We start from the raw sequence: 17,741 nt of genomic DNA, 5'->3' as shown, positions 1-17,741 counted from the left end.
CTTGCAGCAGCTCCGTGGCTGCAGGATAGGCACCCCTCCCCCAGCCCCAGCAGGTCCGGTCCAGGGCTCGGTCCGGGCTGGGGTGGGGCCACCTCGGCTGTACCTGGGTCCAGGCTGGGCCACGCCGCCCTGGCCATGCATGGATCCAGGACAGGCCGCCACAGCAGGTCCGGGCGCCCCGGCCACAGCAGGTCTAAGCCGCAGCAGAGTTGGGGCTGGGGGAGGGGCACCTCGGCTGTGGCAGGTTGGGGGCTGGGCTAGGTTCGGGCCAGGGGAGGGGCGCCCCTCCCCTGGCCGTGTCAGGTCCCCGGGTGGGTTCCCAGAGCACCTGCGTGGCGCTAAATAGGCTGCTGCGCGGCCACGCAGCTTCCAGGGAACCTAGGTTGAAATTCACCTCCTCTGTCCCTGTTTCCCTTGGAGATTCAGTGGAGGACTGGAGAACTAGTGGGATTGTCACTTAACAGAGCTGAAATAAAACAAGGTGACCTTCTGGCCTTGTGCTACAAGGTTCCTGGTAAAAATAGTCTGTAGAGGTGGTGGTCAGATCTGGACTGGACCTAAATAAATGGAAATATACCAATCTCATAGGAGGGGACCCTGAAAGGTCATTGAGTCCAGCCCCCTGCCTTCACTAGCAGGACCAAGTATTAATTTCCCCCCAGATCCCCAAATGGCCCCCTTAAGGAGTGAACTCACAACCATGGGCTTAGCAGGCCAATGCTCAAACCACTGAGCTATCCCTCCCCCAAGTTTGGGTTCCTGGCTGGATCAGGGGTAGGGCTCAGGATCAACAATGTGGGACTCCTAAGAGAAATTGTCCTGAGTTCCCCCACGCCAGGGAAGGACCCCGCAGCCTTGCACTGACATCTGTTCTAATCTGTATTGAAACCAGAAAACGGGATTGGAATCCGACCCACATGGTGGGGTCCGACCTGACCCAACCCCATCAGGAACTGAATCCAAGTTCCATTCCCAGCCCTGTCGGTAACAGCAGTAGGGTTTACTAGCTGGGCAGTGGCTAGACCAAAGGTGAGGAAGAGGAGGTGAAAGGCGTGACAAAAGAGGATGAAGCTTTGCCGGTTGTCGGGTGGGTGAGCCAGCACGGCCTCCTGGGAGAGTCTAGCTTATGGGAAGGCACTTGCATGGCCGGGTCCCAGCGCTGTCACAGCCCTTGGCAGCTGCACTGGGGATAGGTCTATAAAAAGAGTCCGTCTCGTCCTGCCCAGCCTTCCCGACGTACAGAACACGCTTCCCTGGGAGGGGAACGGAAACGCTTTTTTTAGAAAAGGGCTCATCTAAACAGGAACAGAACCACGTGGAAAGGCTTAAAACAGACCCAGGAATGTCCCAGTGAACTGGCTCGGGCCAGACCTGAGCCCAGCTTGTCCCAGCCTGCACCTTGTCGTTTCACACCAGTGCGTAAGCGGGGTCTGAATGAGCTCTCCCCTAACATCTAGTGCGGAAGAGACTCTCAGGACCAGACCCCGTTTTCATGAACTCTGCCTAGGTATTCAGCTGGAGCTGTCAGCCCCTAGGAGTGGGGGTCCCGCGGTGAGCCCCGTGTGGGGCTGACAGCTAACAGGTGATGGTAGTAACGCAGTGTCTACACAGACACCGCATCGGCCTAACTCCATCAACCTAAGCACTACGCCTCTCGTGCAGGTGGAGTTATACATTCGGTGCAGTGGGCGAGTTGCAGCGGTGGGAGCGACATTTTAGTGTCGACGCTTACAGAGTTAGGTCGACGTAATGTAGTGTACACCAGGCCGGAGAGAGACGTGCTTATGAGTACCTGCCTAAAAGGCAGAAAAAGGACATTAGCCATGGTAGAGCAGCCGGCTGAAGAAGTGCAGGTCCCCAGTGGAGTCATAACCCTCCCCATTGAAACCCAGGAAAAGGTGGTTATAGTGATTGCTAATGAAACAAGCCATGATGTTGCTGTGAAACAAGGGCAGAAGATAGCAGACCTGACACCAGCGTGAGACCCCAGTGTGAAGCTGAGGTTCCAGCAATAGACCCTGCAACGTTTGACTTGGGAGATTCACCATTGTCCGAGGAGTGGAAGGATCGCCTGAGGAAGAAACTTTACGAAAGATCCAAGGTGTTCTCATTACATGCGTGGGACATGCAGAAGGAGAGGAACACATCAGACTCCAAAAACAACGAGGACTCCGGTGGCACCTTAAAGACTAACGAATTTATTTGGGCATAAGCTTTCATGGGTAAAAAACCCGCTTCTTCGGCCCTAAACCCCATGGCGGAAGCTTTAAGAGCTGGGTTCGGTGGCAAACCTCAAGAGGTGACGTGGCAGAGGCTGCAGTAGAGAGGCAAGTGGTAGCAAAGAAAGCAGTGGCAAGCCGCACAGTGAAGGACAGGCTTGGCAAAGCCCTGGCTGGGATGATTTAGTTGGGATTGTTCCTGCTTTGAGCAGGGGGTCGGACTAGATGACCTCCTGAGGTCCCTTCCAACCCTGATATTCTATGATTTTATGAACGATGCAGAGTGAACGGCTGCAACTGTGAGCAGGATGCAGTGGAGGGAGGGGAGTGGCTTGTTAAAGGAACATTTCTTTGTGGGACTTTCACACCGTAAGGTGAGGAACTGAGGCGAAGGCCACCGCCCAGCATGCTCCAGGAGGGGTGTTTTGCTTACGATCGCACGGTTTTGAATGTGGTTATGGTGTTTCCCAGACTAATGCTGGGTTCCCTTTTAATAAAAGTTTTCCTTTGTTATACACAGACTCGGTGCTTGCAGGAGGGGAAGTGTTGCCTCTTAGAGGCGCCCGGGGGTGATGTTACATTTTCCCAGATTAGCAGGTGGGGGCTCGAGCTGGCCCTGTTTTATTGTGCCAAGAGGAACGCCTGGACAGCTAACCCAGCTCTTGTTGCTGCCGAGTTCACCTGGCAAAAGGGTTACAAGAGTCTTACACTCATGAGCAGGGGGTTGGACTAGATACCTGAGGTCCCTTCCAACCCTGATCTTCTATGATTCGTTTCTCATGGGCATCAGTGATGGCACGAGGTGGCAGGGGATTGGCTTGTCAGGAGTTTGGTAAATCAGGAGCTAGATCGTTATCTCAGCGACACCGGTGTCAATCCACCGACACCAATGGCTCTCCTCTGGATTTACCTTGGGAGAGCCACCCTCCCATTCCTGCCCAGCTGCTAAACCCGGCAGGACTGAAGCCAGCTTGACTGGTTCTCTGCAGTTCCAGGTCCCCCAGAGTCCTCTGCAAACCTCCTATTTACCAGGCCGCCCCTTTGGAGTTCAGCGAACAAGGAGGTTTGGCTAATCCGGGGTCTGCGGTTCACCTGCACTCTGGGGCTTCAGGGATCACATCACAGGTCAGGGAGGAAACCCAGAATCCTGACCATGGGGTCCTGCTAGGCATTTGGGCCCAGTGCCTGAAATCAGGGGGAGTTTTGCATGCCCCCTCCATAGCTCTGCCCATAGAAGAACTGAAAGTGTCAGGGGAAGGCGCCCCGTAATTCTGCCTTGGCTGTGGAGTTCTGGGAGCGTCCATGCACAGCCAGGCGGCCTCATCTAGCCCAGGGTTTTTTCCAGCTTCTCCTGTGCCTCCCATCAGCACCTCCCAGAGTCCCAACCCCCCACTTTAACATAACCCCAAGGCTTGCAGCCTCATTCTGTTCAGACTTCCGTTCCAGGCTGCCTGGGCAACAGGGGAGCGGGTGGAACCGTCCCAGCCTCTGGTCCGGTTTTACTGAGACAGGCATTTTGTCCCAAGGGCTGCCTCCTCCACCAGTTCTGCTGCCCACACGCTTCATTGGGATCTGAACTCCCATCCCCACCGGGACCGACCCCACGATCTCCCTTGCTCAACAACATCACGGACTTTCCAAGGCACTGGAGCTGCCAATGGGTGGGGAGAGCGTGTGTATCGTATCACTTCCCTCCGGCCACGCCCGACTGTGCTCCCACAAGGAAATGTCACCGCCCCCAAGACCCCAGACTTGGAGAGGGACTTACCCCAGTACTCTGCCTCTTGGTGTCCAGCAGGGGGGCGTTAAAGCTGGCAGTCAGGGTGGGAGAGCCCAGGACGTCCTGCAGGGGCACTCGGGCTTCCCCCAAAAACCTATGAAAGAATCAGAGGAACAAAAGTTAATGGGTGAGGAAGAGAGACACTGAATGCATGGGGTTAAGACTGGGGGTCCCAGGCTTGGAGTGAACTGGATAGCGCCCCACGGAAGCCAACAAGATTAGGTATAAAATACACATGAAATACCCCAGATTGACCAGTTTGGAAACTCCTTGTAGACACAGCCCTGAAGATCACCTCTTTCTCACCGGCTTCTGGGAGGCCGGCCCCTGAGACAGCAGAGCCCAGTATCTATATTATACAGAGATCTCAGGGACACCCAAACTTCCGGATAACCACGAGCTCTCCGTGGTGAAAGCTGAGCTCCTCGTGGTCCTCCTAAACACCGCTGCTCCTCCAAAGCCTAGGAGCTCTGCAGGGCAGAAAGGCGCAGCGGTCTATAGGTGCAAAGTACGGTACAGTGTAAGCCTAGAACACCTCTGGGCAAAAGAGAGTCAGAGGCATTATCTCATTCCCCTCCCCTGGACAGATGGCCCAATGGTTAGGGTGCTAGTTTGGGGCTCAGAAAACCTGGGTTCAATTCCTTGCTCCCCTATAGCTGACTTATGTCACCTTGGGGGACTCATTTAGCCTCTCTGTGCCTCAGTTTCCCCATCTGGTCAATAGGGATGACAGCACTGCTCTGCCTCACAGGGGTGTGTGAGGATAAATACATTAATGACTGCAAGGTTCATTGGTGATAGGGGCTGTATCATCACCTAAGCTAGACAGATCCCCTCAACAGCCCTGTGAGATAGATCATTGTATAGATGGGGAAACTGAGGCACAGTGAGGGAATGTGGAACATGAATGGCTATTCCCTGCTCCAGGCTCCCAGCCCTGCATTCAGACCACTAGATACCTGTCTCTCAACGCTATGCTAACAACACAACCCTCTCAGTATATTTCACCCACATGCGCTGGGGGAGGACAGGCAAAGACCATGACTTGTAGGGTTTGGCTTGTTTCCTCAACAGCTCAGGGGAGCTAGACTCAGGCTGATGTTGGATCCCTGTGGTTAGATAGTCGGCATGGACCGAGCTGCCAGAGTGGGGGTGGAGGAAGACCAGCAGCTTCCTCAATAACGTAAAGAGTTATCAGAGCTCCTGTCTTGGTGCTGCACTGAATACGCCAGAGGAACGGTGTGGGTGCCATCCTCAGAGACCACAGCGGGCCGAAGAGGACACCAGAGATGGGCCTCCCACCAAGACGTCTCCTAGCTGACACACCAGGTAGGTTGAACAAGATGTGCTACCGTCATTTCTGTTTGCTCGGCCCACAGAAAACACTGTGGGGTCTGTTCTGTACCCGAGACGCTAATCCTAGGGGCGCTGAGCATAGGGGTCGCTGGGGGAGCTTGAGGGGAGGCTGTGGTTCTCAACCTGCGGCCCAGGTAACACACTGTGGGCCCCATACGTGGCCCGCAATGATAAACAGGTTGAGAACCACTGCTTTAGATTTAAACATCTAGATTCCCTAGTGCTTAGGGTCAAAGCACAGGTATCGGTCTGTCTGTTTCAAACGGGAATTCGTCACAGAGCACAGTGGAGCTTTAACATGCAGTAACCGGGTCTGTACGGCAAATTACAGCCCGGCGGGCTGGTGCACTGTAGATTCCCACCCCAATTCACCCAGTACTAACTCGCCATAGAGACAGGCCCAAAGTATTGATAGCACATCCACCTCACTGCACTTGGACACTCTGAACTCAGCCCTTCCAGGTTCCTTGGGGGCTTAAGTTCCATGAAAATGATTGAGTGTGTGAATCTTGTACTAATTCTTAGTATTAGACTGGTGCTGCTTGTGATCCGATTGCAAATCTCGCGGTCATTGGTGTTTTTCTCAAATCCCAGCTCCTGGAGTCATGGGATCATGCGAGGATCTCAGCTTCCATTAGGGAAAAATGCAAGTTTCTAGCCCAGGTGGTTGCTAACGGCTCAAAAACGAAAAGGCAACTAAAAAGAACCTGACTTTTATTTTTCAGGCTTTTGATTCTTTGGGGTCTGATTTGTGCTTTTTGAAGGCGTGGGGTTAGGAATACTTTTACTTTTGTATATTGGCATTATTGATGGAGCCATGCAAGCTAACACCTGTATTTCTTTATATCATGGTTATGTCCGGAAACCCCGTCAAGGAGCAGGGTCCCATATCGTACCAGGCACAAAAACAATAGCCCCTCCCCCAGACAGACCGCAGCAACCCACAGAACTGACAGCAGGAAACAAGTGGACCAGACTGATGACCAAAGCAGGGGTGAAGTGCGGACATGAGGCAACAGAATTGAGCAGAAGGTCAGAAGTCCCAGGTCACCCTCTGGCTACCCTGTGCCAGATGGGTGAGTGATCTGAGGGCATCACAGCACAGGAGAGATCTGGACGAGGGCAAGGTGGCGACATCATGAATATTGAAGGGGGAGTTTACCCCATGCACGGGGGGGCAGCGTAACAGAGCCAGGGGTACTCAAGGGAGAAGTGGACAAAGGAGCGATGGAGGCGCTATTGCTGGCGGCGAGACGGCAGAGCCGATGGGTCGAGAAGCTAATTGGGCAGACAGAGAGGGTGGGCTAAGTGAAGGCAAAGGAAAGGGGCTTGGGTTCGAGGCAGAGGCAAGGGAGCCGGGGCGGGGGCGCAAAGACGAGGGTTTATGGGGTCGGAGGAACGAGCCAGGAAGGTTCTGAATGGGCTCGAGGGGGCACCATGGCTGGTGGCAAGGCCAGAGAGAAGCAGATTACAGTTGCCAAAGATCAGGAGATGATGAAGGCTAAACTGGAGCCCAGGCAGTGTGGACAGAGAGAAGTTAAGAAATATTATGTAGGTACAAACAGCCAGACCTGGACCTAGCCTGCAACACCAGCTGGGAATCCGGCCCCCGGTTTTTAATCTATCCGCATCCCCTTGAATTTGCTCCCCTCCTGGATTTAAATCCTCCCTTACGCCTCTCTCTTTGGGTAACCCCTTCGGCTGCTCTGACCCAAAGCCCTGCCAGATGGGCTAACCGAGCTCTCCGCTTTCCCTTCACACTCGTGCTGTGGGAAGAAATACGCTGCCCTCGAAACTAAAGCAGCGAGATGAGAATTCCTGGAAAAAAGGTATCAGTCACCGTGGGGAGACAATGAGGGGAAGCCGGGAAGGGAGGCGCCCAGACAAGCCTGTAACATAAATTATAACATAGCCGCTCTTCGAAGGGGTTAGCATCCTGGCTGGGAGGGGGAAGGCGCCTGGAGCTCACTCAAGCAGCCAGCCTGAAGTTGATTATTTCCCCCTATTTTTAAGTTTGCTTGAACACAAATAGCCTGCCAAATCCCACCACGGAGCCATTGTTTTTCCACAGCTCTATTTGCTGCACAAATCCCGCTGCCCCCTGGAGGCAGGGCGGCCGCTAGGGACACGATGGGAACCGTGTTTTCTCTCTCTGTGTTTAAACAGTTGGGGCCAGATCCTTGGCTTGGGTCACAATGGAGCAATGTGGATTTACACCAACTGGGAATCTGTCCCATTGACTGCAGTAGAGGGATGACAATTCTTCACACCAGCTGGAGATCTGGCCCACTGACTCCACTGGAGCGATGGCTTATTCACCCCCGTTGGGGATCTGGCCCTTTATTTCTAAGGGGTGGGAAGGGATGACCCCCACACCCGATACGCCCGCTGTTACATGACAAACTCTGCACTTTGACACAGGTTCCTCACCACTAAGGGAAACAAGAACCGTAGGGCAGAAAGCCCCTGGAGCAGGGACTGCAGCTTCCTCTTGGCACCAACCGTGGTGGTGCTGCTTGGTTACAAATGCCAGGCCTAAGCAACTAACATTTCACGGATACCTAGATGGCATGTTGCTAAGGAAAACCCAGCGGCTGCAAGCAGTGGTGTTAGTGATTCAGCAGGGGGCGCTCTTCCCTGGGCATCAATACTGACCTCAACCCCCGTGGCTGTACTGCAGAGAGTCAGGTCGGCCCTAGGGGGTGCTGTGCTGCAGGGAGTGCTGTCTTTCCAAAAAGATGTAAATACACCTTTACCCCTTATATAACGCGACCCGATATAACACGAATTCGGATATAACGCGGTAAAGCAGCGCTTCGGGGGGCGGGGCTGCGCACTCCGGCGGATCAAAACAAGTTCGATATAACGCGGTTTCACCTATAACGTGGTAAGATTTTTTGGCTCCCGAGGACAGCGTTCTATCGGTAGAGGTGTACAAACATTCAGACCCCTTGCAGTTGCTAACTATCCTATAGCACTTTAACCTTGGCATCATGGCCAAATTCCAACGTGTGTAAGTTACATTCAACCTCCTTCCATTGCCCCCGCACCTTTCACTGGGTATGGCCTTCTCAGCTTAAACAAGATCTATTTTTATTAATCTTTGCAATATTTTCCCCTGGCCATTTAACAGCCAGATGGAAGCTCCAAGCTGGGATCTATTTCCGAACACCAGCAACTTTCTTCCCCAGCACGGCTCCCTGCATTGCTGCTATAAGATGACTCAGACAGGCTACAGGAACCGACTGGGGGAAAAACTAGCGTAATGATGTGTCCACTGTCATTTGTGCTTTTCTCTAATATATGCTGTTAATATATGCTTCTCGGTAAATTTCAGCCCCTGCCTCTCATGGTCACAGACTAGTGGTGACGCTTTCCCTTGACACTCAGAGAGCCTTCAACAGAACCCCCTGCAGGTACAGCACTTAGATCTGACAGAAAGAAAGCCCCCCTGCAGCTGTCTAGCTCATTTGCCTTAGAAAACGAATCCACTTTGTATAAAATGTTTGAATAGTCATTGGGCCAGAGAGTGAGAGGATGCCTGGTGCCTAGGAAACCCCAAGTCCAAGTCCCTGTTCCAATGAATATTCATTTATACAAAGTAGAACAGCTTCAATAGGACAGACTGAGAATGCCCCCCCTGCGTCACCTGGTGGTTTGGGCACTCACCAGAAGTGTGGAGACGTAGGTTCAATCCCTCCTCCGGGGGGGGATTCAAACTTAGATCTCCCACATCTTGAGGGAGCACCTGAACCCCGGGGCTAGAAGTTATAAGAGGATAGCTTCTTCTCCCCTTCCAGCTGTGTGAATTCAATCCCTTCAAAATGCCAGGAAACAAAATGTTACGGGTCGAATGACGTGTTTTAACCAACCCAACACGGCCTTTTTCAATTTGCTGGAATTTTTCCGATTCAGTTCAGGTCGAACCAAAATGTTTTTTCAATTTTTCAGAACTGCCAGTGATCCCAAAAAAAATGAGCTAATTGCCTAGCTCTGCTGATGACCTCATGAACCACAAGAGCAGTACTTGAGGGTTGCTTCTACGGCAACCCCAAAATGCAATTCTCTCATCAGACATCACTGTCTGATTATCAGCTTGAATTACTGTCAGCTGAGAGGGTTTCTTGCCATCTTTTGGTTTGGTTTGTGTACGCTCCTTTTCCCAAGATGTAGCACAAGGCTGACAATTTCTGTTTGCAACTGGGGGTCCAGTTCTGGTGCCCCCAATTCAAGAAGGATGTTGACAAATTGGAGAGGGTTCAGAGAAGAGCCATGAGAATGATTAAAGGATTAGAAAACATCCCTTATAGAGACTGCACTACTTGAGTCAATCTATTTAGCTTCACAAAGAGAAGGTGAAGGGGTGATTTGATCACGGTCTATAAATAACTCCCTGGGGAACAGATATTTAACAATGGGCTCTTCAGTCTAGCAGAGAAAAGTCTGACACGATCCAATGGCTGGAAGTTGAAGCTAGACAAATTCCGACCGGAAATAAGGCGTGCATTTTCAACGAGGAAAGTGATCGACAACTGGAACAATTTACCAAGGGGCGTGGTGGATTCTCCATCAATGACCATTTTTAAATCAAGATGGGATGTTTGTCTAAAAGCTCGGCTCTAGGGATTATTGTGGGGCAGGTCTCTGGCCGGTGTTACACAGGAGGTCAGACTAGGTGATCACAATGGTCCCTTCTGGGCTTGGAATCTGTCAGTCTTTGAATATGTAAAAATAGGGAGGGAGAACAGAGCAGTAGTTAAAGTACAATACTGAAGATCAAGAAATCCAAGTTCTATTCCTGGCTCTGACTTCCTGGGCAACCTGGGGAATCACTGTCTCTCTGGGCCTCAGTTTCCCCATTGATGAAGTGGGGAATATGATTCAGGAGGGTTGTTCATTATGTTTGCAAAGCACCATAAGACTCTTGGCGGGACAACTGCTAGTAGACCTGGACAGTGTTATCTCCCTGCTATTTTCCGAAGAGAAGTTGATTTCAAACGTTTCTTGGAGGGATTTACTCAGCAACAGGGAGAATTTAAAATACTGCCATCAGGGCAGTGCAGATTCAGGCTGCGACAGCCCAAGTCAGACTTCAGTAAATAACATGCCTTTGTGCACCGTCCTAGGCCCCCACCACAATGCTCCCACCATCAACCAGAGGCCAAAAATCAACCCTACGTCCCAATCTCACAGGACAATCTATGGCACTGTCGTCATTCAACTCTCAGGGTATCGTAAAAGGCAGCTGAATGCGTGGATTCCTTATTACCTTGGAACGCTCGAACTGTTCACTTTCCCAATGATCACTTACATTCATGGCCAGGAATATATTTGTCTCAGCATGTGGTGTGTCCACCGAGGAAAGGAGGGTCTGGTCAAAACAAATACCCCAGCGAAGGAATTTGCATGACCTACCCACTTCTGAGACAGCCAGCTGCTTTGTCTACCTGATTCACAGATACACATTCCAGACCCGGAAGCAGGTAGTTCCCAACAGCCGTCCTGAGCTGTAAACATGCTGAAGCAATAGCACAGGCTCCGTTCAGTCGAAAACAAGGAAAGTGGGGTATGTATAAAACCAACCGTTAAGGGACAGAAGACACAGTCACCTTCTGATGGAGGTTCCAGCACTGTAAATCCAGAGCAACTCCACCGCCCTGGATGGAGTTAATTCAGATTTACCCTGAATCCAGCTCCTGTTGTAAGAAGCGAATGAGAAGCAGCAGATCCCAGGCCCCCTTTCTTTGGCAAACAGAGGACAAAATCCACAAAGATAAACATTTATTTTTAGGTGCAGGACAAAGTAAAAAGAAAACAAACCACCCAGCGAGCACCAGTTCCAACCCCCTGGAGACCCTGCTAGGAAGCACGCACACAGGACTTTACACCTTCACAACCCCAGGCAAATATTAAATTAAAAAGGAGCGCCCAGGCTGCCCTTAACGCACACAGTACTTATCCCTAACAGTGGGCATGGAGCAGATTTCGCTTTCCAAATGCAAACGTTCCAGGGCCAATGACCCATTTTGAAAATATCAAATCTCTCTGCTGCGGCCAGCTAAATCGCTTAGATGGTACTCTCCAAGCCAGAGAGTTTTCTTGGCGTTTTCCAGGTCCACGCTCACAGCTTTTGGCAAATCATCAGAGAAACAGCCACTTTAAGAGAGAATCGGATACACTGAATTTATGTGCGCACCACTGCAATCCCCTCCCTGTCACATGACCTCCTCCTCCTCCTGCTGCATCTTGTCCCTATTGAGGACGTGAGGCCCAGATCCTCAAAAAGTAGTTTTTCAATCAATGGAAATTAGGAGCCCAAATACCTTTGAGGATCTAGGCCCAAGCTCTTTGGGGCAGCGATACCTGCCCAGCTCCCAATACAACAGGACCTTTGTCCTGACTGGGACCTCTGAGAGTGTGTCTACACTGCAAAAAAAACCACCCACAGCAACAAGTCTCAGAGCCCTGGTCTACGCACCCGAGCTCACGGGGCTTGTGCAAGGGGCTAACACCAGCGGGTCCCACTCATGCCGCTGCTCGGGCTCTAAAACCTGCCGAGGATGGTGAAGTTCCAGCCCAACTGGGAACGTCTACAGGGCTATTTTCAGTGCCGTAGCCCGAGCCCAAGTCTGTAGCCCGGGGCTCTGAGACTCGCTGCAGCGGGCGGGGGTTGTGCAGTGTGAGTGTGCCTGCTGTGCTGCTGACAAGCTGCTGGACCAGGACGGTGGCCGTGGCGTGACCTGCATGCTGGCAGGCCGATTCTGAGCAACCCAAACTGAAAGCTACAACAGCAAAGCCTAGTGAGGCACCCCGGGTTGATACAGCCCCTCACTGGTCGGGATTCCGCCCCGGAATATCACAGCAACTCCGTCCTATGTTTCCTCGTCTTACTCCCCCCCCAGTCTGCTGATCTTTGCTATATCGTTCTCCTGCCAAGCAGCCGACAATCTCAGTCACGGACCTGCAGGCCAAGGGTCTCTGGAAAAACCTAAAGCTAACAATATTTAGCAGCTTTACAAGCATGCAGCAATCCTCACAATAACCACCCTGAGGTTGGCAAGTGTTACAACAGATGGGGAAGCTGAGGCATGGGTTAAGTTAAGTGGCTTGGCCTAGATCGTCGAGTTAGAGCTGAGAGTAGAAACGAGGCATTCCTGGGTCCCAGTCCTGTGCTCGCTCCGCTAAACCAAGCTGCCTTTATTCCGGGCACTACATGCTCTTTGTTGTATCCCGCCAGGATTTCAGAAGGTACATTAGACCAGGGGGTCTCAACCTCTGTCTTTCTGAGCCCCCTCCCCAATACTCCATGGCCCAGCTCAGTTGCTCAGTCTCCTGCTCTGGGTGGGGGCTCAGAGCTTCTGCCCCCCGGGGTGCCAAGCAGGGGTGTTGGAACAAAGAGAGCCCTGCAGGACGCAGGTTTATGTCATTCACTGATCAAAGGGGCTGAGTTTACAATCAACTCTGCATCCTCTGGGATCTGTGAGTGGAGCAGAGTCCTTCATAATGTGAACATCATCACCAGAAATCAATTATACCCTCATCTCTCTCTAAAAACCCCGCAACACCCTCTTGCATTTGCAAGGTCCTTGGAATAGCTTGATTTAAGTTGATTTAGTGGGGGATTGGTCCTGCTTTGAGCAGGGGGTTGGACTAGATACCTCCTGAGGTCCCTTCCAACCCTGATATTCTATGATTCTATGTTTTAGAAATTGATTCATATAATTTATATTTAATCATTTTGAATGCATATTGCATATATGTTTTTAATGATAAATTAATCTTTTCAAGCTATATGTAATCTATATCAGTAAATGCCAGTCAACATCCATTTCACCGTACACACACACACACACACGGATGAAAAAGTATTCCCATCGATACTAATCCAAGTGCACAGATCAGCGAAGTAAGAAAAATGCTGCTTGAGAATTTAGAGTTTGATTTAAGGAACTTTACTTTATATATTTTGACATGTGATGTTGACAATTTGGTTTTTAACAGTGACAAAGCTTCAACTTTTTGAATCTCAGCATCTACACTCATTAAATATTGTCCGATGCCCACACCTGTGAAAATTTAAATAGATAAAAAACGAAAAAAAAATCTTAAAAATAAACATTGATATTATCCATCAAATTATTTAAAAAAATAAGAATGCAATTCTGCCAAGCCTAACTAGATAATGAGAGAAGTGGGAGCTGCCCCTTTAAGAAGAGGTCCGGGCAGGGTGAGAGAGTTATTGCAGGGGCTGGAGCCTACAGCGAGTATGCTGCTGTTTCAGGAGAGGGCTGGCTGATAGATGGGTGCTGAGGGGGGTCTCTGTCTGCAAGAAACTCTTAAAGCAAAAGGTTTGAATGCCTATCGTAGACAACGTTTTCTCTGAAAAGCTGAGTCGTGTGCCTGACCTGCTTTCCTTCCCCAGATTTGTGCCCTCTCCCACCTGGAACACAGAGGCAGGTCAGCGTCAGTTTTATAATAACAGCCTTTCACTCCTCAGCAGAAATATTTCTCCTCCCTCCCCCGCGTCTAAGTGTTCCTGAAAACAGTTTATTTTTTCTAAAGAAAATAACATTCCCCTGCAGCTTCTGCAACCCAAACTGCAGCATCCCTGCTACAGTGAGGGAACCGCCAGGTGAAACTGACATACCCACTAGTGTGAAATTGACCAGATAGATGTTAGTTTTCACCTAGAAAGCCTTAAATTATCAGGGACCTACCTGCCTTTTCGCCTCAATAAGATACTGCCAGTAAACCCACCTGAACTGTATTGGTATGAGAGAGGGGGCTCTGGCAAGGTGTTTTCCTTTACAGCCTCTTGGATCACACTCCATTCCATCCTGAAGTTGCTAACATTCAGATCACATTGTGTGACCCTTCTTTGCTCTTTGACCCCTACAAAGTTGAGAGCAGAGCGAGTGATTGGGGAGCAGGGGGACTCTGCTGGAAATTTTGACCACAATCCTGCAGAGACTTCTCATATGCTGAACTTTAAACACACGCTCAAGTGGCTTTATTAAATCGAGGTCTTTGTTACTGTGGTTTATTAAATGTTTCTGTGTTGATATTGCTGTGGGGACCGTGCAAATTGCTGGCGTCTGTCCAGTACACATCCCATAAAATAAGCAGTTTGTCAGAGGCGTCTAGTGTTTGGAATGGATTCTATTTTGTTTACACATTCAGAAGTGTAGAGAAACAGTCTATTAGTCTCCAAACGGAGCAAAACGCAAAAAGCCAGTGTAGCGTAAATGATGACACACAAAATAGGACAGTTAAGGTACCTTTGGTTTTAGGAGAGAAGGTGTTTACTTGTAACACAAACAAGGAAATCTGTGTCCCCACTCACCCCAGCGTATGAATTTTAAGCCCACTCTTTCCTTTGACGTTGTTCTGTGCTTGCCCAGCAGTTTGAAGAGCTTGGGATTCTTTTTAGTTTAATCATTTTTTCTATTCTTAGATATTCCATTTATAGGAACATGAGAACAGCCAGACTGGCTCAGACCCAAGGTCCAACTAGCCCAGCGTCCTGTCTCTGACAGCTGTCTAGGACAGACGTTGAACAATCTGCCTTTAGTTCTCATCCTAGCCCTCTCATAGTCAGAGATCGGTGGTTTCGTCTCCCTTCCAAGCTCTGTAAGTATAAAGAGAGCAATGTAGACATGCTTTTTCTTAAACAACCCTCTACTACTCTTAATCCCATTACAATGGGCTTTCCAGACAGCTAGATGCTGTGTCCTAAATAAGACAAGAGTTAACCTAAAGCTCACCAACCCTGGAGAATGGCTACACTCTGCCCGCAAAACTTCGACCAGGGCACAGGTAACAATCTCTGCATGGATGATCTGCTGGGCTTGAACCGGGCCCTGCAGCCCTACCACACTGATCTTTAGTACTTGAGCTAATGAAGTAATTATCAGCCGGTAGCTGCAGTAGGTTATTAACCTACTTTGCCAGTGTATTATGTGTGCAGAGCACAGCGTAGCCCCGAGAAAGCAGGACTATCTGCTCACTGGCTGCATTCTGAAGCAGTGTCTGGCTGGGGTTTTTTTAAACCCCCAAAGAAACTCAGGGGCATATTTTCAAATCATTGCATGGATGGGGGAAGGTGAGTCAGATGGGCCCGCTCTTATCTCCGGGGCACAGTGGATGGTATTTTCAGAGACAGGTGCACACCCAGCCACGAAGCTAGAATCAGTGACTCAGGGCTGATCTACACTGTGGGGCGGTACAGCCTTACGTACGTCCATGCTCAGTTTTGAGCCTTGCTGACAAAACCCTCAAAATTCTACTAGTTCCCTGAGCAACATACATCCTCTCCCCATACAGTTCTACTGGGGTTATGCCTGTGCGGACGCAGACGATCGCTGTTCCGGTGTAAGCCATCCTCTAGCAACACATAGAGAACAGCCTATGTGGATAAGTCCAACAGAGGAAGCCACATCACACTCTGCAAGCGTGCTATAACCCTAATTGCCAGACGTTACAAGCAACAGGAAAACTGTAGTCTGGGCTGCTGCTTCAGTCCTGTAACGACTGGCCATGGAGCATTCTCTCCAGGGCAAGCCGGCCCTGGCCCTAGCAGTGAAGCCGTGCTGGGAAGCTGATTAGCCTGTAGCCTCTAGCCCCATCTCACTGCTTCCCCATCTGTGCCAGGGGAGTGGTGTAGAGTTAACCCCCTGCTTGCCGAACGCAAGGCGGAGCCTCCACCCACGCCGATCTAGGAGGGAGAGAGCGACGGTTCCGTCTCAGAAGTGATTAAACTAAAAAATAAATAAAGGTTCCCCCGAGAGCCCGGACGCACACAGGCGCCCAGTGCAAATGCTGTTTGGGAAGGAAGCTTCCGGGAATGTTTATATTACAACCAACTCCCTTCCCAGCTCCAGCGCAGCGTGAGCCTGGCCAGACACAGGAAGGGAAACAAACCCAGCCTAGCCAAGTCACTAAAGAGGACTTAATCTTTACACCTCGCGACACTTACAGGGTCACCCAGGGGATAAAAGGTTCCACAGAGGGAGGTGGGCTTAGAACCCTCATCCTCTGCCACTTAAACTACAGGAGAGCACCTGAGCATTACATACCTTAGCCTCTCCCTGGGCCAGGCATTAGTCATACTGACAGCCAGCCAGCCCACAGCACTTCTAGGGAATGTGCTGTAGAGGCACAAAGGGTTCTTTACATTCTCGGTACTCGAGAAAACCCGCCATCTCCCCCCATGCTTTCGACTCAATGGCATCAGAAACGCAGCACATTCCTCTCAGCAGCGCCGCTGAAGTTCACCCACACGCCGCGTGTAGGTGGCATAAGTCACACGCGCCATTTGTTAACATTAACCAGGACAGGCCAGCAGCTCGCACTAGGAGGCAAACCAAACCCCCAGTCGCTCCAGCGAGACCTCTGCTTAGAAATCCTGTTACCTGCTTATAGACAGACAGGATGAAACTCAACCCCCTCCCAGGTCCTTGGCTTTAAGAGCAGGAAAGGAAGAAAACCCAGCATGCGGCTCCCCTAGCGCCCCTTCCCCAGGGTCCCTCTGCACTGCTCACCCAGCTCCCGGAGCAAACGCAGCTTTTGGAGTTAAAGCAGAAATGACCAAAAGAGCCAAATTTTGCCCTTGGAGTTAGTCACACGTGCCCAGCCCCTACTCAAGTCAGAGGAGCTCCGTGTGTGTCTGTAATAATCATACCTTATCTAGCGTTTTCATCAGCAGATCTCAAAACACTTTATGCAGAGATCACTATCATTATTCCCATTTGACAGATGAGGAAACTGAAGCAGAGAGGTGAAGTGACTTCCCCAAGGTCCCAGGAGAGTAGAGCCAAGAACAGAACTCTGCTCCCCTGAGTTCCAGTCTTGTGCTCTAGCCACTAGCCACACTATGCACTACTGCCCCACCACAGGGTCAAACCCCTGATCTTCAACACCGCAGCACAGACCTCTACCGTTTCAGCTAAAGGAGGGACTTCACTAGCTGGCAGCAGTAGTAGGCTGTTATCTTCTCTATGGCCCAGCGACCAGAGGGGGGCATAGCATATGTTTAAGCAGCATATTACACAGACATTCATCTGAAGGCAGAAGCTGACCTAAAGTTATTAGCTACATCAGCAAAAGTACAGACCACTACAGAGAGAAAGAAATTGGCAGTACTGTACAACCAGAATGGCTCTACTGTGGCTCTCAACCTTTCCAGATGACTGTACCCCTTTCCGGAGTCTGATTTGTCGTGCGTACCCCAAGTTTCAGCTCACTTAAAAACTAGTTGCTTACCAAATCAGACCTAAAAATACCACAGTGTCCCAGCCACACTAGTACTGAACAATTGCTGACTTTCTCATTGTTACCGTCTAGTTATAAAATAAATCAATTGGAATATCAATATTACACTTACATTT

At 50.5% G+C, this 17,741-nt stretch overlaps 1 protein-coding gene across 8 annotated transcripts in view; it reads right to left on the bottom strand.

Annotated features, from left to right (window-relative positions):
* The window catches only part of DYSF (dysferlin), a 289,365-nt gene that overhangs the window by 226,062 nt on the left and 45,562 nt on the right, over positions 1-17,741 (bottom strand). For all 8 annotated transcript variants that reach the window (XM_054030057.1, XM_054030060.1, XM_054030064.1 and 5 more), the window contains exon 4: positions 3,988-4,093. In XM_054030057.1, coding sequence (XP_053886032.1) covers positions 3,988-4,093 — 106 coding nt within the window. The remainder of the gene's footprint in view (positions 1-3,987; positions 4,094-17,741) is intronic.

This window comes from Malaclemys terrapin, chromosome 5 (assembly GCF_027887155.1).
Source record: "Malaclemys terrapin pileata isolate rMalTer1 chromosome 5, rMalTer1.hap1, whole genome shotgun sequence".
Taxonomy (NCBI): domain Eukaryota; kingdom Metazoa; phylum Chordata; order Testudines; family Emydidae; genus Malaclemys; species Malaclemys terrapin.
The sequence above is the reverse complement of the archived record's forward strand: the minus strand, read 5'-3'. Positions and strand labels throughout refer to the sequence as shown.